The 22676-nt window shown below is 38.6% G+C and overlaps 1 protein-coding gene across 3 annotated transcripts in view; it reads left to right on the top strand.

Moving 5' to 3' along the window:
* The window catches only part of DYX1C1 (dyslexia susceptibility 1 candidate 1), a 68229-nt gene continuing 48048 nt past the window's right edge, over positions 2496-22676 (top strand). Inside the window, exons 1-3 of one of the 3 annotated variants that reach the window (XM_005685738.3) lie at positions 2496-3038; positions 3408-3555; positions 8327-8460. In XM_005685738.3, the coding sequence (XP_005685795.1) occupies positions 2916-3038; positions 3408-3555; positions 8327-8460 (405 nt within the window). In that variant the 5' untranslated portion in view covers positions 2496-2915. The remainder of the gene's footprint in view (positions 3039-3407; positions 3556-8326; positions 8461-22676) is intronic. The other 2 variants (XM_005685736.3, XM_005685737.3) reach the window with 2 other exon arrangements.

The raw sequence follows: 22676 nt of genomic DNA, 5'->3' as shown, positions 1-22676 counted from the left end.
GTCTTCAGTGGGGTCTGGGAATTTGTATTTCTAGCAAGTCCCCAGATGATGCTGACATTGTTGTCAGGGGACCATGCTTTGAGCAACTTTGTCTTAATTCATGCAGTGTGTCTATGCAGAAATCAGCTCTTTTGGCTGCCACAAAGAGTGTCACTTGCTAGAGTTCCACCTAGGAGTTAACTGTTATCCTTTCTGACAGCTTTCCTTTATAGTTTTACCACATATACAGGAATCCTTAACCAACAGATTTGCTTTTCATTAAAGTTTTATATAAATGGCATTATTCCTTAAGGGTTTTTGCTTTTTTTTTCACTCATCCACCCAGTATAAAGTTTAATTAATTTGTATTGTTAGATGATATTCTTTTGTATGAATATATCTACTATACTTGGCTTGTTTTCAGGTTTTTGCTAGGAAGCTGCTATGGACAGTTACTTCTTTATTCAATCATAGAGTTACCCTCTCTTTATGAAAGGACCCAATCTAGAGGAAATCCTCCCTCCCTTAGACTTTCCCCCTAATTCTGACCCCCCTTACTGAGACACTCAATGTGGCATGTGCCCTTCCTTGGTCAGTGACTGAATAAAACACAAGTTATTCAACTACATATGTCCAAAAAATATTGAAAAATATATATCCTGTCATTCTTTATTGTGCCTGTTGGTGAATAGAAGTTCTTAATCTTAGTTCAAGTTTTCAACCTTTTTTCTTTAACATAAGTGCTTTTTGATATAATACTTAAGAAAACCTTAAGTATGACAAGATCATATATAAAACATGTATGTGTATATAAAATACATGTTTTTAATTTATATTATCTTCATCTAAAATTCATTTTTGTGTGTGACACCATATGCATGTAGCGGTTCAGTCTCGTTTTTTTCCCATATGGTTACAATTTCTAACACCAGTGTATTCAATAGTCATTCCTTTCCTTGCTTTTCCCCATTTATGTGCACACTTTTGCCATATATCAAGTTTCCATCTACACTTGGGTTAGATTAAGATCTTTTTGTTTGCTTTAAATCTGTTAAGGAACACAGATAAGGAACACTTTTAAGATTGGATTAGTTTCTAGGCTTGTGAAACATTTTTTAGGTAAGTACCTAAGTCTTTAAAGATTAATGGTGTTTTAAATTGATATCAGCTGGTGTAATGATTCAATAATAAAACTGATCAAGTTTTTTAAAAAAGATATTCAGAGTGCAAAAAGTTTCATAAGACTGATACAACAATTTCACTACACGTTTGTACGTGCTTAACAAAGTGATTGTTAATGAACCTCCCTGAAACTCGCAAACAGCTCAAAATATGCTTTTGCTGCTGCTGCTGCTGCTAAGTCGCTTCAGTCGTCTGACTCCGTGCGGACCCATAGACGGCAGCCCACCAGGCTCCCCTGTCCCTGGGATTCTCCAGGCAAGAACACTGGAGTGGGTTGCCATTTCCTTCTCCAATGCATGAATGTGAAAAGTGAAAGTGAAGTCTCTCAGTCGTGCCCGACTCTCAGCGACCCGATGGACTGCAGCCCGCCAGGCTCCTCCGTCCATGGGATTTTCCAGGCAAGAGCACTGGAGTGGGGTGCCATTGCCTTCTCCTGCTTTTAATTTACCATAAATACATTATATCACTTGTGTTTCTCTATAGTGGCAGAATCTACACTTTAAAATTTTGGAATACATAAACTGTCTTTAGAAGACACAAAAGAGAGTTTGAAAGAAAATGGTGAAAGTAGGCATTGAACACAAGAGGGAAAAATGTTAAAAGCAACATGAAAAAGAATCTATAGGATTGACTTTTAGGTTTCTCTGCTTGGGAGGACAGGAGACAAAAAGTCTGACATGGTCCCAGTATTCAAAGTTAGGATATCTTGAGACGATGAACTGTTCTGAGGGGTGGTCTGTTTGGAGGGTAAAAAATGATATTTTCCCCTCCCAATTCTGTTGTTCCTTAGCTTTCCTCAAGGGTTTTTCTCAGTAGCTTTAAAATTTGTATTAATGACTTTCAAAATAAAATGTTAAAAATCCCTATCCCTAGGTGGCAGTTTGTAGGTCCTTAGCTTCCAAGTTATTAAAAAATTCCAGTAATTTTTAAAGCGTCTCCAAAAAGCATCCCAAGGAAAGAACATCGGGAGCTACCGCATCAGGATCTTAATCACAGTGTAGCCACACTAATCCAAGTGACCACAGGGTTGGGTATACGGATCTCAGATTTCTTAAACACGGCATGTGGGAAGACTAACATGGTCTTCAAGTTTCCTTTCAGCGCGAAAGTTACAAGTCTCCCTAAGCAACTATAAAACATATCCGTGTCAATTTAACTTATCCTACAGTTGAGTTGCTGCCAAGCATTCTTCAGGTGAGTCATACGGCCTTAAGTTCTCAAATCGAGAAACGAACCCTATCTGCACGCCGATGAGTGGCTTCCGACTGACAGGATTTGAAAGACTATAACAGGACAGGCAAGCTTCTATGCCAGAACGTCTGTATGAGCAGGAAATTCCCCGAACCAGAACACCAAATGGTGCTAACTTCTACAGCTTCCATCACAACAAACAAAAGGCCAGGCTGCCACGGCGCGTGGGCGTCGCACCTGCTCCTCGCGGGTAACGCTGTCCTACGTTATTTTTTTGCATTTTCAGGCGTGAAGCTTCTTTGTTCCTTAAGCGGAAGTGGGCCTGCTACTTCGCAGATTCCCGAAGGGATAAGACCCCAAACAGCGGGAACGCCCCCGCAAGCCGGCCCAGGCGGTCGCGAGGGGAGTCCGCAAGGCGGCCGCAGGGGCGCGCCCGGGGCACGCTGGGAACGCTGGGGGTGCCCCGGCCCTCCTGACCCGGAAGGGCTGGCGTGTGGTAACCCCGGCTTCCCTAGCAACCGAGCGGGCGTGAGTCGTCTCACTCTCGCCGGCTGCCTCCCGGGATGCCGCTGCAGGTTAGCAATTACAGCTGGCAGCAGACGAGCACTGCGGTCTTCATCTCTGTGCCCCTCCGAGGCGTCAGCGTCCGAGACGCGGACGTGTTCTGCACGGAAAATTATTTGAAGGTAGGAACGCAAATTGTGCCAGCCGGCCCCGGGGGTGTGGTCTGAGGCGTCTGCGAAGGCATGGCTGTGGACGCGCAAAAGGCGCGTCCTTGCAGATAAGCATCCTAAAATATTAGTCCTATTAGAACAAAACAAAACAAGATACGAATCTCATACAAGTGAGACACCTCGTCTGTAGATAGATGTCATCGGGTCAGGGATGATTTTATCCCTGGCTTCCGTATGCCTTGTTACTTTTATCGTGACCTGGGAATAAATTTATAGCAGGAATTTAAGAAAATGATTTTGGCCTCCATCACTTATTTCTTAAGGGGTGTGTTTTTCATTTTGTGCAGCCAAATTAACGTCCGTTTCCCCTCTTCTGAATAGGTGAACTGCCCTCCATTTTTATTCGAGGTGTTTCTCTATGCTCCTATAGACGATGAGAGCAGCAAAGCTAAGATTGGGAATAACACTGTTGTTTTCACCCTGCACAAAAAAGAAGCAGCCATGTGGGAGACCCTTTCTCTGTCAGGTGGTAAGTTCTTTACTAAAAGATGTTAAGCTGGTTGTGCTTTTTAAACTTTATACGATTCAAGAATCTATCTTTTGAAATAATTATGTTGCTCTTCTAGGAAAACAAAATAGGCACGAGTGTCATTTAGATGAGGTAGTGCTTCAGCTGCCTCTTAAATAACCTAATAACCTATTTATTGAGTAATCGAATTTCTAAAAAATTAGAGTCTGTTCATAACAGCTCTTAAACGATGTGAGCTTCTATCTTCAGAGGATAAGGCCTCCGGTGTGGCCTTTATGAGCACTCATTTTGTATTAGGCATTAGTTCACCTGTTAATCCTTGTAATAGTCTATCACTTAGGTACTCCACCACCCTCACCATTTTTTTTATTTTTCTATTAAGGTGAGGCCACTGAGGTGCAGAAAGGTTGAGTAATTGCTGAAGGTTACACTCAACAGTGGCTACATATTTGAAGATACATACTACAGAAGATAGTGAAGGACAGGGAAGCCTGGTGTGCTTGCAGTCCATGGGGTTGCAACGAGTTGGATGCGACTTAGTGACTGAACAACAACAGAACTTTTACAGAATACAGATGTCTGAATCTTACCCTAGACAGATAAAATCAGTTTTTGGTAGTGGGACCTAAATTGTTAAAATGGTTTTTAGAGATTAAAATGTACAGTCCCAAGTTGAGATCTCCTGTTGTCTGTACTCTTAATCTGTATTCTATTCTTCTGCTAAGATCACCTTTGTGGGTCAGTAATTGCCCTCTACTGCTTTAGTTCTATTATCTTCCTCTCTGATACAGTAATCATGTTTTCTTGTGTTTTCTGTCTACTGTCTAAAATTTCTCTTAGGTCGTTGGCATTAAGCTTTGAGTTGGAACTATTGAGAATAGGGAAATTGCAGCCACTCTTTATGTTAATGTTTTCTTCATATCTTGCAGTGGAATTAAATTTTTTAGTTCTTAGTACTAGGTAAGATTTTTCTCTAAAATGTGGTTTTGAGCTCAGAAAATACTGGAAGGGAGGTTATCATAGCTAGCTTACTTTAGTTCTGTATTGAATCCTAGACTAACTGAGGGGTTTTTAAAACCAGATTTGTTCTCTCCTACCCCTGTCTTACTTTTTGATTCTTTAAGTCCGAGATGGTGTCTGGGAATATGTCATGAAACACACACAGGATGTTCTGACTTCTCACCTAAAGTTAAATGTAAATATTTTTATTTATTTCAGTTGATGTTGATAATCTTAATTTTGAAGTTAGATGAAACCAGAATTGTCGTCTATTATAATGACTTAAACAATCGCATACATGCTAAGTTGCCTCAATCATGTCCGACTTTTTGCAACCCCATGGACTGTAGCCCACCAGGTTCTTCTGTCCATGGGATTCTCCAGGCAAGAATACTGGAGTGGTTTGCCGTGCCCTCTTCCAGGGGATCTTCCCGACCCAGGGATTGAACTTGTGTCTCCTGTGGCTCCTGCACTGCAGGCTGATTCTTTACTGCTGAGCCACCCAGGATGCCCAAAAATAAACAGATTAGGGGTTGAGAACTACCTGGGTGGTTCTGATGACTGGCCAGGTTTGAGAGCCACTGAGTTAAATGTTTATATGTATGTGCATGTATGTTGCAGGGAACGTTTTGTACACCAGCTTTTTAGGTAGAAAGAGGAGTCATATCAGTAAACCTGTTACTTTTTCCTGTTTCTGACTTGAAACACTTTATTCTATTTCATATTCCCTCCTTAACCTGGTTGGCGCTTTATGCAGGAATGGGAAGGGAATTTTGTTTTCTAATTGTAACAGTCCTCTCTGACTTACACATCTACTTTCATTGCACAGCTGCTTGATTCCTTCTCTTTCATAGTTATGTGGTCAGTTATTCCAAATTTTGACCATTTAAGCCAAGTGTTAGCAAACTTTTTCTGTAAAGGACCAGATAATATTTTGGATTTTGTGGTCTGTGTGGTCTGTGTTACAGTTACTCAGCTATATTATTGTCATGCAAAAGCAGCCATAGACAATATATATTTATTGACAAAAAGTGAAAAAGTGAAAGTGTTGGTCACTCAGTCATGTCCAGCTCTTTATGACCCCATGGGCTCTAGCCTGTCCGGCTGCTCTGTCCATGGGATTTCCCAGGCAAGAATATCAGAGTGGGTTGCTATTTCCTTCTCCAGGGGGTCTTCCCAGAACAGGTCTTCTGCATCACAGGCAAACTTTTTACAGTTTGAGCCACTTATGTCATTAAATATTACTATTATTTTGATTTTTTCAATTATTTAAAACTTCAAAAATAATTCTTAGCCTATGTGCTGTAAGAAATCAGGCAGCAGATTGGGTTTGACCATAATTGCCAATTAGATGAATCAAAACAGTCTTAAAACTAACATATAACAAGTAATGAACATTGACTTTACTTCAGAAACCAAGTTTGAGATTCTTTTAGAAGTCAAACTCTTTTTTTTTTTAATTTGTTAACCTTGATTTTTATTTTTTATTTTCTTCAAACTCAGTTTTACATGCAATTCAGTGAAATTGTTTTAACAATCTTTTTTTCCACATATAGTATTATGGAACTCCAATATCTACTCCAAGCCTGCCTCCCTCATTATTCACAAAACACTGCTCCAGTTTTTTCTGAAGTTCCTTCTTGATCCATTTTTCATTTCTTTTAGATGTGGAGCATTTAATTCAGAAACTTGATTTTTTAAAAATTAATTCCTGCCCCTGAAGCTGGTCTAGGTCTCTGCCACTGTGTTATTAAAACAGGTGGATGGTTGGGGAGAGGCTTCAGACCTCATTCCAGTCCTGATTTCCAGCCAGGATCTTGGATGGGTAAAAATGCCATATTCTTTACTCATTTTTAACTGAAATTTAATATTCCCTTCAATTATGAATGTAGACAACAATCAGAGGTAGTATCAATAAAATTCACAACATGTTCATATCAGGTTCCTTTGTCCAGCCAGTTCCTTTGTCTTTTAGATGCACTACTTTGAAATTGTGTATTAGACATTTTGCTATATATTAGTCAGTGCATTAATAAAGAAGCAGATGTTTTTACATCACAAATTTAATGTTTTGTGTTTTAATGTATCACAATATTTTGTAAGTATTTTAATATAATCCTTTGTAACTAGTTTTCTTTATATATTATTTTCATATATTTTAAAACAAGATGAAGGGCTAGTATAAGGGTTTACTAGTCATCCCTCCACTCCTGCCCTCCTTGTCTCTTTTTACTTCACTCTCCCAAGTTTCCTCTCCCCTCCTGTTTTTTTCCTTCGAAGTCTGGATCCCTTCTTTAATCCTTATTTTCTTAAGATAATTTATCCCATAATGGATCACAGCCTGCAGTTTCTAAAATACTGAATCACTGAATAAAAAAATGACTGTAAATGGTAAAGTTTTGTATGTAACATGTCATGTGACTGTATAATTTTTCCTAAAGCTTGCCCTGTACTCTTCATACATAAGACTAACCATTTATATTTTTGAAGGTGGTTGATCATGACACCACCCTTATGGCAGAAAGTGAAGAGGAACTCAAAAGCCTCTTGATGAAAGTGAAAGAGGAGAGTGAAAAAGTTGGCTTAAAGCTCAACATTAAGAAAATGAAGATCATGGCATCGGTCCCATCACTTCATGGGAAATAGATGGGGAAACAGTGGAAACAGTGTCAGACTTTATTTTTGGGGGCTCCAAAATCACTGCAGATGGTGACTGCAGCCATGAAATTAAAAGACGCTTACTCCTTCAACTTAGATAGCATATTCAAAAGCAGAAACATTACTTTGCTAAGGTCCGTCTAGTCAAGGCTATGGTTTTTCTAGTGGTCATGTATGGATGTGAGAGTTGGACTGTGAAGAAGGCTGAGCGCTGAAGAATTGATGCTTTTGGACTGTGGTGTTGGGGAAGACTCTTGAGAGTCCCTTGGACTGCAAGGAGATCCAACCAGTCCATTCTGAAGGAGATCAGTCCTGGGTGTTCTTTGGAAGGAATGATGCTAAAGCTGAAACTCCAGTACTTTGGCCACCTCATGCAAAAAGTTGACTCATTGGAAAAGACTCTGATGCTGGGAGGGATTGGGGGCAGGAGGAGAAGGGGACGACTGAGGATGAGATGGCTGGATGACATCACTGACTCGATGGATGTGAGTCTGAGTGAACTCCGGGAGTTGGTGATGGACAGGGAGGCCTGGCATGCTGCGATTCATGGGGTCGCAGAGTTGGACACAACTGAGCGACTGAAAACTGAACTGATCATGTTAGATGATCTCAATGTTGATCTAAGAGATGAACATGTTCTCTTCTAAGAGACCTCATAGTGATGCTTTATTGTAATCAGGTTTATAAGCTAATAGGAGAGAGAGGAGTATCAGTGTGTTCTCTTTCCTCCTCTCTGGCCTGCTTTGCCTCTTCCCATTCCTCTCATTGCACAGCCTCTCTCTCCGTCCTGTGACCCTCTCCTCCTCCTCTCCCTCCCCTCTCCACATCCTCATTCCCTCTCTTATTTCCTCTCTCCATTGCTCCTCTTCTCTCTTATTCATATCTTCCCCCTCTGTCTCTCTGTCTTTCTCAGTGCACAAAGGCATCCATTCTTTACTAATTCATTACTGTTACAGTCACCCTTATTAGCTTCTTGACTAGTTTAATTCTGAGAAATGTTCTTACTTCTCCATGTGAAGTTGGGTCCAAAACCATGTTATCCCAGATCAAAACAAATTCTCCTAAGTAAAACAAATTCATCATGATTCTAATTTAGTGATATTCTTTGTTTTAGTTGACAAAGAGATGATGCAAAGAATAAGGGAGAAGTCTATCCTACAAGCACAGGAAAGAGCAAAAGAAGCTATGGAAGCAAAAGCTGTGGCAAGGAGGGAAGATCAAAAATATACACTAAATGTCATGATGAAGGTAAGTTGCAGATTGATAGGAAGGTCCTTTAACTAAAGATATAATAGTAAACTATGCAGTGATAATTTGTTCATCTACTGTACTTTCTCACCTTTTTGTTTATACTTTGGTTATAGGACTTGCTGTGTTACATAGGTTGTCTGCTACTTCTGAAAAGCTTGTATGAAAGCATGAAGGTTCAACAATAGATTTGCCTGTTTTAGGGAGAATGTTCCATTTCCAGGGGAACAAAAGTTATAAGGTTTTATGGTGGAAGTGTTTTACTTCTTTTTTTATCTTGAAATTGATGGATATTATTATTTAAAACAAGAAAAACACAGATTCAACACTGAATATTGACCAATAATAACTTTTCTTTTAACTGTTGAGGCTTTCAAGTTAAAGCTTTGATCAGCAATATATTTTTTGAGATATAATTCACATACCATACAGTCTGCCTATTAAAAGCTTACAATTCAGTGGTTTTTAGTATATTTAGAGTCCTAAAACCATCACCACAGTCAATTTTAGAACATTTTCATCATCCCCAAAAGAAACCCTACACCATGAGCAGTCACTCCCTATTCATCCAAACCTCTACCCCTAGACAACCACTAATCTACTTTCTGTCTCTATAGGTTTACCTGTTCTGACTAAGTTTTACAAATAATTTCCCATCTTAAATTCTCATTTTGAAATGACTAAGAAATCTATAACAAGCATTATCTCATCAAGAGTTCTGTGGACTCATGATTGTTCTTTTGCATTTGGATCACTAGTATTGTTTTTATAACCAACAGTTCATAATTCCAGTCCATAATTCCAAAGGCTTCTCTGCTTCTTTATCACTTTTACTTGACTTTTAAATATTGCCAATGATTAATACACTTCGTTTTTTACTTAATAATTGAACATGTGGTCAGCCATCCGAAGATTCCTGCTTTCAGTATACTTGATGAGTTCCACCTTTTCTTGATCATATTATCACTACTATCAAACTTTTCCTGAATTTAAAAAAAATACAAGCAAAATAGTATAAAATTTGTGGCAGCAAATAAGTATTTATTGAACTGATAAATAATAGCCCACATACTGCTGCACTGGTAAATATAACAAAGCTGAACAATTGATTGCCAGGCAGTACCACAATGCTCTACCTTGAAGTTGATAAATATCTCCTGACATATGAAAGCCTGACTTTGGTATTTGCGAAGGTAGTTTAGGGTCATTAATGTATAAAGAATGAAGCTGTAGTTTACATTGAAGTGATAGAACCCATGAAAGTCTGTACCCTGTACTACCAACTATTCATTTTGTCTGTCTCTTCCCCTGAGTATTGTTAAGAGTTGAGACTATACTTTTTTTCATCCCTATCATAACCATTGCCAAGTAAATAGTAGGTGCTCAAATATTTGAATAAATTAATGTGACTACATTGTTTGAGTACTCTGTAATCATTGTAAAATTCTATTCTGGTGGATAAATGTAGATAATTTTACTCTGTACAATATTAGACACCATTTAGAAAAGAACTTTGATGGTCCATAAAGAGTAAATGAAGCAATATGATGACAAAAGGCAGCTCATTATTAACTTAAGCCATAAATTAGCTTAAAATTTGGCTTACATATACCGAAAACATTTTTTTATTCGTAGTAATCTTTTAAAAAGAGTGAACAGGGCTAGTGCTAAGACTCACTGTTTCAGTTTGCTATGCTGTATAGTGGCAACCTGCTCGGGCTTCCCTAACAGAACACCACAGAGTGAATGATTAAAGCAACACACATTTGTCTTCCTGCAGGTCTAGGGCTTAGAAGTCTCAGATCAAGGTATAGTGGGTAATAAGTCTATTCCTGGCTTGCAGATAACTGAAAGAGAGAGAGAAAGTCTCTGTTCTATCTTCTTATTAGGGCATATCCTGTTGTATCAGGGCCCCATCCATATGACCTCATTTATCTTTAATTACTTCCTCAGAAACCCATGTAAACAGGAGTTGGAGCTTTAAAACATTTGAGGGGACACAAACATCTAGTCTGCAATTCAGGAGACTGCCTGCAATACAGTATACCCAGGTTCAATCCCTGGGTTGGGAGGATTCTCTGGAGAAGAAAATGGCAATCCACTCCAGTATTCTTGCCTGGGAAATCCTGTGAACAGAGAAGCCTGGCAGGCTACAGAGTCAGTCACGACTTAGCGACTAAACCACCAAACCAAATATTTAGTCAAAACACTGTAAAAACTATCCATACTTTAGTGGCTTAAACAGCAGTCGCCAGCCTTTTTGGCACCAGGGACCAGTTTCGTGGTTTTGCCATGGACTGGGAGTGGAGGTGATAGTTGCAGGATGATTCAAGCACGTTGCATTTATTGTGTTCTTCATTTCTAATCTAGTAACTGCCACTGATCTGAGGAGTTCTGATCTGCGGCCCGGAGAGTGGGGATCGCTTAGCACATCATTTCTCACGATTCTGCATGTTGGTCAGGCAGTTCTTGTGGTCTGAGTTGGCCTTGGTTGTGGCTGGATGTTCTAGGATGTCCTCACTCAAATGTCTGCAGCTTTGCCTGGGAAAGCCGTAGTCCCTCTCCATGTGGTATTTCATTCTCCAGGTTAGCACAGATTTCTTGACTTCATAATTAGTGTTTCTGGGAGCGGGAATGGGAAAGCCCTAATGTACAAGCCCTTTTAAACACACTTCTGTGTCACATTTTCTAATGCTCCGTTAAACTAATGTTGCATAGAACCAAGCCCGTATTAAGGGTTAGAGAAATAGACTGCACCTATTCTGGGGAAGAAAGATGAAGTCACATTGCAAAGGGACATGCTCAGAAATAAGGAAGGAACTTTTGGCCATTTTACAACTTAGTTTGAATTGAGAAGATTGGAGTTTAAGCAATAAAGATAATTTGATTTCATCTAGCAGAAGTTCAGAGACAGAGCAGTGAATCCAAGCCCTGACTCCGTCTCTCTACAACAGCCTTAGCACTGCCTTTTCTTTGTAACTGCTTCATCCTTAGGCTGATAGGAAGATGATCCACATCTGCACATTACCAGGAACCAGCAGGAGACAGTCTGTCTATTCTGTTGGCTCCCTTTCAAGCTCCACAAAATGATTGCTTTATAATCTGTAGAATGATACTTCACATGGCAGTCAGTTTTACGTAAGTGCAAATGTATCTTCAAGTCTATTGCTTCAACCTTGGTTTACTGTGTCCATGTCTGCTTATCTTTGCTACTGATCTGTCATTCATTTAGCAGACATTTATTGAATAGTTTAAAAGATATTGAGGCTACGCAGACAAGTCAGTCTTCGATTTCAGTTTACTCATAGTATAGAGAGGGTGACAGACAATAAAAAACAAAGATTACAGCCTAGTATGTGTAAGAAATCATGGGCAGGTAAAGAGAAAACACTGGCCAAAGATTGGTATCTCAGTCTGGAAGGATGGTCAGGAAATAGGAGGCAGTGTAGCTTGTGCTGAATACTGGAGAATGAGCTACAATTACCTAGGGATAAATGGGAAAATGGCATTATAGTCAGTTTTGTATAAGTGCTCGACAGAATTTGGCACAGTGAGGAACAGTTGTGATGAGAAATAAAATCTTGATATTTAGAAAGATCTCTTGAGGAGAACTCTTTAGGAATTTTCAGCAAGAATACCAAAATAATTGGTTTTGTGTTTTAGAAAGCTCATTCTAGCTAATGAGTTTGAAGAGGTTGCAAGGAGGAGGCAGAACTTTTGTATTCTTAGGATGAAAGGATTTTGAACATATATATGTGTTGAAGAAAAAAGCCAATGAAGAGGGAGAGATTGATAATATAACCAGGAGAGAGGATTGATGATGAAGCAGTTTTTTTGTGGTGGGATGAAGATTGGAACAGGTGAAAAAATTAAGTCCTATGCGGTAGGGGCTATTTTATCTTTTGACTAAAGGGCAGGAATAAAGAATAATCAAGCGTTTGGAAAATTTTTCATGACACAGATAGTTAAAGTAATCCTTTGTTTTCATGGTGAAGGTAGAAAGTTCACCTACCCAGAGCATGAATAATTGAGATGGAGTAGGGATGACTAACAGAAGCTTGGAATATCGATGCCAGACTAATCTGAAACGTGCTTTTTCCCATCTTTACTTTGGACTACTATTGCCTACTTTTCCTGTTTTCTTCACTCTTTGTTTTGTAGGTTATCTTCTATTTTGAATTTTTTGGTTCTATTTTATTTTCTCTTTTAAGGAACTTGTTTTCCCACTAATTTTTAACCTAAATAGGTCAAATTTGAAGTGCTTTCTTCTGCTATTTTCTTAAAGTTGAAACTCAGAAGCGTGGAACTGTAAAATAACTTTGCCTGATTGTATGTGAGTTACTTTCTGGAGTTGTCTAGATTATACTATAGGGCCTTTAAAAAGTCCTTATTGGTGAAACCACATGCCCTGTTTATTGGAAGCATGTATAACTAAGGTATAGAAAAGCTACAAGTAACTGCTTTCTCATTTTTTGTTCTATGCAGTTATAAAGGTGATTGTTTTATTTATCTATTTAACCTTGCAGCTTATGGGATTCCAGTTCCCTGACCAGGAATTGAACCTGGTTCATGTCAGTGAAAGCCTGGAATCCTAACCACTAGGCCAGCAGGAAACTCCTGTAAATATGACTTTTAAATTTCTCTTTTTGATAGTTCATTGTTAGTGTATATAAATGCAACAGATTTCTATAGGTTAATTTTATATCCTTCAACTTTACTAAATTCATGTGTTAATTCTAATAGTTTTTTGGTGGCATCTTTCGGATTCTCTTTATATAGTATCATGCCATCTGTAAACAGAAATAGTTTTACTTTTTCCTTTCCAGTTTGGGTTCATTTTCTTTTTATTGTCTGGTTGGTATGGCTAGGACTTTCCATACTATGTTGAATAAAAGAGGCAAGAGTGGGAATCCTTGTCTTGTCCTGATCTTGGAGGAAATGCTTCAGCTTTTTATCATTGAATGTGATTTGGCTCTAGGTTTGTCATATGGCCTTTAATATGTTGAGGTTTATTCCCTCTTATATCCTCTTTGTGGACAGTTTTTATCGTAAATGGATGTTGAATTTTGTTGACGGCTGTCTGTGCATCTGTTGAGATGATCTTAAGATTTTTATTCTTCAGTTTGTTACTGTGGTGTATCACAGTGATGATTTGTGAATATCCTTGCATTCCTGCAATAAATCTCACTTGATCATGGTGTTTAATCCCTTTCAGATTCAGTTAGCTAGTATTTTGTTGAAGATATTCATTTCTGTGTTCATCAGTGATATTGGCCTGTAATTTTTTTTGTGTGTGGTGTCTGGTTTTGGTATCACGGTAATGCTGGCCTTGTATAATGACTTCTAAAGCATTCCTTCCTCTTCAGTTTTATGGAGTTTTAGAAGGCTAGATGTTAACTTTTCTTTAAATATTTGGTACAGTTCACCTGTGAAACTGTCTGTCCTGTACTTCTGTTCATTGGGAATTTTTAAAGTCAGTAATCAATTTCAGTACTGGTAATTGGTCTGTTCATATTGTATATTTTTTCTTGATTCAATTTCAGGAGATTTTACATTTCTAATAATTTATCTATTTCCTTTCAGTTCAGTTCAGTTCAGTCGCTCAGTCATGTCCGACTCTTGTCCATTTTATTGATGTATAAATTGTTTGAGTAATTTCTTATGATCCTTTGTATTTCTGTGATGTTAGTTGTAATGTCGTTTTTCATTTCTGATTTTATTTGGGCCTGCTGTTTTTTTAAATTGATCTGAGTAGTAGTTTATCAGTTTTATTTTTGACAGATTCAGCTTTTAGTTTCAGTGGTTTCTTAAAATTGTTTATTAGTCTCTGTTTTATTTATTTCTTCTCTGATCTTTGTATTTCTTTTCTCCTACTTTTGATTTTATTTGTTCTTTTTCTAGTTCTTCAGATGTATTATCAGGTTGTTTACTTGAGATTTTTCCTGTTTCATGATGTAAGCTTGTATTGCTGTAAACTTCCCTCCTTGAACTGCTTTTGCTCCGTGGCATAGATTTCAGTCATGTTTCCATTTTCATTTGTCTCCAGGAATTTTTCATTTCCCCTTTGATTTCTTCAGTGACCTGTGTTTTGCTCAGTAGCATTTAGTTTCGCCTCTACATGTTTGTGTTTCTTGCACTTTCTTTCTAAGCTTATAGCATTGTGGTAAGAAAAGATGCTTGATATGATTTCAGTTTTCTTAAATCTGTTCAGACATATTTTGTAGCCTAGAATGTGATCTATCCTGGAAAATGTTCCATGTGCACTTGAAATGTTTATTTTGCTATTTTTGAATAAAATGTTATATATATATATATATATATATATACACACACATATATATATATATGTGTATATATATATGGCCATCTGATCTGATGTGTTATTTAAGGCCAGTGTTTCCTTATTGATTTTTTGGTCTGAATCATCTATTGATTTAAATGGGGTGTTGAAGTTCGCTACTTTTACTTGTTAATGTCAATTTTTGCCTTTATGTTTGTTCACATTTATGTATTTAGGTTTTCCTGTATTAATGCTTTTGAACTGTGGTGTTGGAGAAAACTCTTGGGAGTCCCTTGGACAGCAAGGAGATCCAACCAGTCCATCCTAAAGGAGACCAGTCCTGCGTTTTCATTGGAAGGACTGATGTTGAGGCTGAAACTCCAGTACTCTGGCCACCTCATGCAAAGAGTTGACTCATTGGAAAAGACCCTGCCTGATGCTGGGAGGGATTGGGGGCAGGAGGAGAAGGGGATGACAGAGGATGAGATGGCTGGATGGCATCACCGACTCGATGCACATGAGTTTGGGTGAACTCCAGGAGTTGGTGATGGACAGGGAGGCCTAGCGTGCTGCGATTCATGGGGTCGCAAAGAGTCAGACATGACTCAGCGACTGAACTGAACTGAACTGATGTTGAGTGAACATATATTTACAATGATTATATCTTCTTGTTGGATTGATTCCTTTATTATTATGTAATGTCATTTTTCATCTCTTGTTACAATCTTTGTTTTAAAGTCTATTTTGTCTGGTAATAAATATTGGTACTCTAGCTTTCTTTCCATCTCCATTTGCATGAAATACCTTTTCCTTCCTCTTACTTTCAATCTGTGTGTCTTTAGATGTGAAATGAGCCTCTTGTTGGCAGCATACAGATGAGTCTTGTTTTTGTCTATATCCAGCCACTCTGTCCTTCGATTGATCCTTTTAGTTCTTTTACATCTGAAGTAATTATTGATAGTTACTCTTGCCGTTTTGTTAATAGTTTGGGGGTTGTTTTTGTAGTTCTTTTTATTCCTTTCTTCTCTTGCTCGCTTCCCTTATGATTAGATTCCTTTCTTTAGTATTATGTTTGGATTCATTTCTTTTTTGTGTTTCTATTATACATTTTTGCTTTGTGGTCACCATGAAATTGTATACAGTAACCTATATATGTATGTGAGTGTTTGTTTTTACTCTCCCTCTCCCCACATTGAATGCTTTTGACATTATTTTTTACTTCTTTTTGTTTTCTATATCCTATAACTGCCTATCATGGATATAGATGATTTTACTACTTTATTTTTTTATCCTTCCTGCCAACTTTATAAGTGGTTGATCTGCTACCTTTACTGTATATTTGCCTTTACCAATGAGATTGTATTCTTTTATAACTTTATATTTCTAGTTCTAGTCTTTTATTTTTTGCTTAGAGAAGACCCTTTAATTCTCTGTAAAGCCAGATTAGTGGTGCTGAACTTTTTGCTTTTGCTTGTGTGTCAGATTATCTCTTTCAAATCTGAAATAGCTTTGGCATGTATTCTTGGTTGTAGGTTTTTCCCTTTCATCACTTTAAATATATAACGCCACTCCCTTCTGGCCTGCAAAGGTTCTGCTGAAAAGTTATCTACCAGTCTTATGGGAGCTCCCTTGTATGTAACTAGTTGCTTTTCCCTTGATGCTTTTAAGATTCTCTCTTTATCTTTCATTTTTGCCATTTAATTTATAGTGTGTCTTGGTGTGGACCTCTTGGGATTGATGTTATGTGGAACTCTGTGTTCCCTGGATCTGGATGTCTATTTCCTTTCCTAGAGTGGGAAATTTTCAGCTATTATCACTTTTAATAAGTTCTCTGCCCCTTTCTCTCTCTCTTCTCCATCTGGGACCCATATATTGTGATTATTTGTTTGCTTGATGTTCTAGAGGTCTTTAAGACTGTCATCATTTTTCAAAAATTATTTCTTTTTTTCCTGTCAGCTTCGGTAATTTCCACTACTTTGTCTTTCAATTCAATGATCTATTCCTCTATATCATATGACCTACTGTGATTCCTTCTAGTGTTTTTCATTTCACTTATTATATGCATCAGCTCAGTTTGGTTTTTCTTCATATTTTCTAGCTGTCTGTTAAGCTTCACACTGTGTTTATTCATTCTTAAATTCCTTATTGGTTAGATTGTTTGTCTTTACTTTGTGTAGTTCTGCTTCTGGAGTTTTATCTTGTTCCTTTGTTTAGACATAGTCTTTTGTTACCTCCTTTTGCCTAATTCTGTGTGTTTATTTGTAGGTATTAAGTAGATGGTTTATGTTTCCTGATCATGGAGAAGTGACCTTATGTAAAAGACAACCCTATGGGACCCAACAATATACTCTTCTTGGGTCACCAGAGTTATATGATCTAGGGTTAACTCCTGTGCAGCTAAGTGGGGCCTTGTCTTGTGCCAGGGCCAACTACTGTGGGGATGGGCATGCTGGTAGACAGGGCTCACTCCTATCCCTGTTGTATGTGAGGCCCTTCTGAGAGGGAAGCAGTCAGCTGACAATGGACAGAGCTGGGTCTTGGTATTTTGGCTGCATGGTTTGGGCTGTCCCGAAGTTGGTGCCAGTCTGATGGTGAGTGGGGCCAGGTCCCACTAAGGCTGTCTGTGGGCAGGGGACCCTGAAGCATCTGGGTGCAGGGCCTGGGGGATCTCAGGATTCGTGTTACCTCCTAGAAGGTAAGGATGGATCCTGGGGGATCCTGTGTCTTGTGTCAGCCCACTGGTGGGCAGGGCCAGATCCTAGCCCACCTAAAGTCTAGGATCTGGCCCTGGCTGGAAGGCTGTGTAGTCAAGGCTGGTGCTTACCCACTGGTGAGGAAAGTTAGGTCTCCTGTGAAGCTTGCAGCTTGACCGTACATGTCCTGGTACTGGCGCTGATATGCTGGTGGGCAAGTAAGCTTCCTGCTAAAGGGAGAACTCCAGAATGTTCCTAGCACCAGTGGTCTCATGGTAGAACAAAATCCCCAGAGTGCCTGCTGTCAGTGTCTTTAGGAGGAATCCAAGTCACTTCCTGGCTCTTTGGAAAGTTTTCCAGTATCAGCCAATGGCTTTGACCTAAGCTCTTTTCACCTTACTGCCTTCATTCTGGGCCTTTGAGTGTTTGAACTTTTGCTACTAAGCTGCCTTGGTTACTCCCCCATCACTATTGCTTTTAAATTTTATTTTATTTTTTTTTTGTCTCTCTCATCTCTGATATTTCTAATAACAAGTTCTACAGACCAAATGTACTTCGACTTTTTGTTTGTGTTCCTTCTTCATACTGCTGCCATGGTGACTTTTTAAATTTTTAAGCTGTTTTTTCCAGTTACTGCAGTAAAATTGACAAATAAAATTGTAGTATATTTAAACCATACAATGTGAAGATTTGATCCATGTTTATATAGTGGAAGGAATCACATGTTTAAGTTCACTAATATATCTTTCACTTCACATAGCTATCTTTTTTCCATTTTTTTTTTGAGATAAATCCTTCAGATCTACTCTTTTAACAACTTTCAATTATGTAGTACAGTTTATCACTAAAATCAATATGTTGTATGCATTAGATACTCAGCAGTTACTCATTTTACAGCTGAAAGTTTGTGCCCTTTCACCAATGTGTTCCCATTTCCTCACCTCCCCTCCAGCCCCTGGCACCATGACTCAACTTTCTGTGATTCTGATTTTTTTTTTTTAAGATTCCATGTATGGGCTTCCCTGGTGGCTCAGATGGTAAAGAATCTACTTGCATTGTGGGAGACCTGGGTTCGATTTCTGGGTTGGGAAGATCCCCTGAAGGAGGGCATGGCAACCAACTCCAGTATTCTTGCCTGGAGAATCCCAATGGACAGAGGAATCTGCTGGGCTACAGTCCATGGGGTTGCAAAGAGTGAGATATGACTGAGCGACTAAGCTCAGCACGTGGTACCATGCAGTATTTGTCTTTGTGTGGCTTATTTTGCTCAGTGTACTGCCTTCCAGGTTCTTCCATGTTATTGCACATGGCAAGATTTCCTTCTTTTTTAAGGTTGAATAATACTCTGTTTTGTGTGTGTATGTGTACATATATATTTGTTGTTTAGTCACTAAGTCACGTCTAACTCTTCTGCAACCCCATGGACTGTAACCCACCAGGCTCCTCTGTCCATGAGATTTCCTAGTCAAGAATACTAGAGTATCATTGCTATTTCTTTCTCTAGGGGATCTTCCCAACCTAATGATCGAAACTGTGTCTCCTGGCAGTGGTAGGTGGATTCTTTACCACTGAGCCACCACGGTGGTCCATACATATATATAGGAAAAAAAAAAAGTGTCTAATTCTTTGGCTTTGTTTATTCACAGGTTATACAACCATCATTACTATCTAATTTTGGAATATTTTCACCACCTTAGAAAGGTACCCTGTACCCATTAGTAGTCACTCCTCACTCTTCCCTCACCTAAAAATCCCTAAGCTCTTTTTTGTCTCTATGAATTTGCCTATTCTGGACCTTTCACATACAATATGTGGCCTTTGGTGTCTTCAGTCTTTCACTTAATATAATATTTTTAGAATTTATCTATGTTGTAACATGTCTGAGACCTTTACTGTTTTTATGGCTGAACAATATTCCATTGCATGAGTGTACTGCAGTTTGTTTATCCATTCATCAGTTGGTGGAAATTTAGTTTCTTTTCATCTTTTGGCTTTTGTAAATAGTGCTACTGTTAACATTCACTTATAAGTATTTGTTTGAGTAAATGTTTTCAACTGATTTGTGTATAAATCTAGGAATAGAATTGCTGGGTCATTTGTAATCATATATTTAATTTTTTGAGTAATCACCAAATAATTTCTCATAATTGGTACACCATTTTACATTCTTTCCAGCAGTATATGATGATTCCAGTTTCTTCCTCCCTTGTTAACACATGTTATTTTCCTTTTTTAAAAAAATTATGGCCATCTTATCAGATGTGAATTGGTATCTCAGTGTGGTTGATTTGCATTTCTCTGACATTGGTGATTTTTGAGCATCTTTTCATGTGTTTCTTGGCCATTTGTATATCTTATTTGCCAAAATGTCTATTTAAGTCATTTACCCATTTTATAATTGGAATATTTGTCTTTTTGTTGTTTTATTCCTAGTTTTTTAAGGAATCTCCATACCATCCTCCACAGTGGCTGTATCAATTTACATTCCCACCAACAGTGCAAGAGCGTTCCCTTTTCTCCACACCCTTTCCAGCATTTATTGTTTGTAGACTTTCTGTTGACGGCCATTCTGACCAGTGTGCGGTGATATCTCTTTGTAGTTTTGATTTGCATTTCTCTAATAATGAGTGATGTTGAACAGCTTTTCCTTTGTTTGTTAGCCTTCTGTGTGTCTTTGGAAAATGTCTGTTTAGATCTTTACCCCACTTTTTGATTGGGTTATTTGTTTTTCTGGCATTGAGTTGTGTGAGCTGCTTGTATATTTTGGAAATTAATCCTTTGTCAGCTGTTTCATTTGCTATTAATTTTCTCCTATCTGAGGGTTATCTTTTCACCTTGCCTATAGTTTCCTTTGCTGTGCAAAAGCTTTTAAGTTTAATCAGGTCCCACTTTTTTACTTTTGTTTTTATTTCCATTTCTCTAAGAGGTGGGTCATAGAGAATCATGGTTTGATTTATGTCATCAAGTGTTCTGCCTCTGTTTTCCTCTAAGAGTTTCATAGCTTCTGGTCTTACATTTAGGTCTTTAATCCATTTTGAGTTTATCCTTTTGTGTGGTGTTAGGAAGTGTTCTAATTTCATTCTTTTACATGTAGCTGTCCCATTTTCCCAGCACCATTTATTAAAGAGACTGTCTTTGTCCCATTGTATATATTCTTTTGTCAAAAATAAGGTACCCATAGGTGCATGGGTTTATTTCTGGGCTTTCTATCTTATTCCATTGGTCTATATTTCTGTTTTTGTGCCGGTACCATACTGTCTTGATGATTGTAGCTTTGTAGTATAATCTGAAGTCAGGAAGGTTGATTCCTCCAGCTCCATTCTTCTTTCTGAAGACTGTTTTGGCTATTCAGGGTCTTTTGTGTTTCCATATGAATTGTGAAATTTTTTGTTCCATTTCTGTGAAAAATGCCATTGGTAATTTGATAGGGATTGCATTGAATCTGTAGACTGCGTTTGGTAGTATAGTCATTTTCAGGATATCGAGTCTTCCTACCTGGGAACGTGGAATATATCTCCATCTGTTTGTGTCATCTTTGATTTCTTTCATCAGTGTCTTAAAATTTTCTGTGTACAGTTCTTTTGTATCCTTATATAAGTTTATTCCTAGATATTTAATTCTTTTTGTTGCAATGGTGAATGGAATTGATTCCTTAATTTCTCTTTCTGATTTTTCATTGTTAGTGTATAGAAATGCAAGTGATTTCTGTGTATTGATTTTGTATCCTGCAACTTTGCTAAGTTCACTGATCAGCTGTAGTAATTTTCTGATACTACCTTTAGGGTTTTCTATGTACAGTATCATGTCATCTGCAGACAGTGAGAGCTTTACTTCTTTTCCGATCTGGACTCCTTTTATTTCTTTTTCTTCTCTGATTGCTGTAGCTAGGACTTCCAGAACTATGTTGGATAATAGTGGTGAAAGTGGACACCCTTGTTCCTGATCTTAGAGGGAATGCTTTCAGTTTTTCACTATTGAGAATAATGTTTGCTGTAGGCTTATCATATATGGCCTTTACTATGTTGAGGTGGGTTGTTTCTATGCCCATTTTTTGACGAGTTTAATCATAAATGGGTGCTGAATTTGGTCAAAAGCTTTTTCTGTATCTATTGAGGTTATCATATAGTTTTTATCTTTCAATTTGTTAATACGGTATATCACATAGGTTGATTTGTGTATATTGAAGAATCGTTGCATCCCTGGAATAAATCCAACTTGATCATAGTGTGTGAGCTTTTTGATGTGTTGCTGAATTCTGTTTGCTAAAATTTTGTTGAGGATTTTTGCATCTATGTTCATCAGTGATATTGGCCTATAGCTTTCTTTTTTTGTGTTGTCTTTGTCTGGTTTTGGTATCAGGGTGATGGTGGACTTGTACAATGAGTCTGGAAATGTTCCTTCCTCTGAAATTTTTTGAAAGAGCTTTAGAAGGATAGGCATTAGCTCTTCTCTAAATGTTTGATAGAATTCTCCTGTGAAGCCATCTGGCCCTGGGCTTTTGTTTTTTGGGAGATTTTTGTTCACAGCTTCAATTTCGGTTCTTGTAATTGGGTTGTTCTGGTCCTCCTCCTGTGTGTTCTTGCCTCCAGTGTCCACAGCTATTAGAGCTAGTGTGTTTTCTTTTGTGGGAGCTCTCAATGACCTTTTATATACTCCATAGACACAGAGTCTGCCTAGCTGATCGTGTGGATTTAATCTGCAGCTTGTATAGCTGATGGGAAGGTTTGGGGTCTTCTTCCTTAGCCCCACTGCCCCTGGGTTTCAATTGTGGTTTTATTTCCTTTTCTGCATGTGGGTCGTCCACTGAGGTTTGCTACTGCGGCTGCCCTGGAGGACTTGGGTCTGCTCCTGTGAGGGCCAGGTGTGGAGGTGGTGCAGCTGCTTGGGTCGCAGGGGTTCTGGCAGCAGCAGGTGCTCAGGGGAGTTGCCGGCTAGGGCAGCAGGAATATAGCACTCTCGAAGGGTATGGCAACCAGTATTGGCCAATATGCTCCAGTATTCTTGCCTAGAGAATCCCCCTGACAGAGAAGCCTGGCAGGCCACAGTCTACAGGGTCGCAAAGAGCTGGACATGACCAAAACGACCCTGCGTGCATAGATGCAAGACATTTTTTGCCTGTGGCAGCTCTTCCCCAGTGAGAGTTGACCGTGAAGGTGGCACAGCTGCTTGGCTTCAGAGACCCTGGTGGTGCCTAGTGTGCTGGGACATGGACTACCTTTGCCACAGGAGTTATGGCCCTATCA

This window comes from Capra hircus, chromosome 10 (genome assembly GCF_001704415.2).
Source record: "Capra hircus breed San Clemente chromosome 10, ASM170441v1, whole genome shotgun sequence".
NCBI lineage: Eukaryota > Metazoa > Chordata > Mammalia > Artiodactyla > Bovidae > Capra > Capra hircus.
Note: the sequence above shows the minus strand (reverse complement) of the source record. Positions and strands in the feature narration are given on the sequence as shown.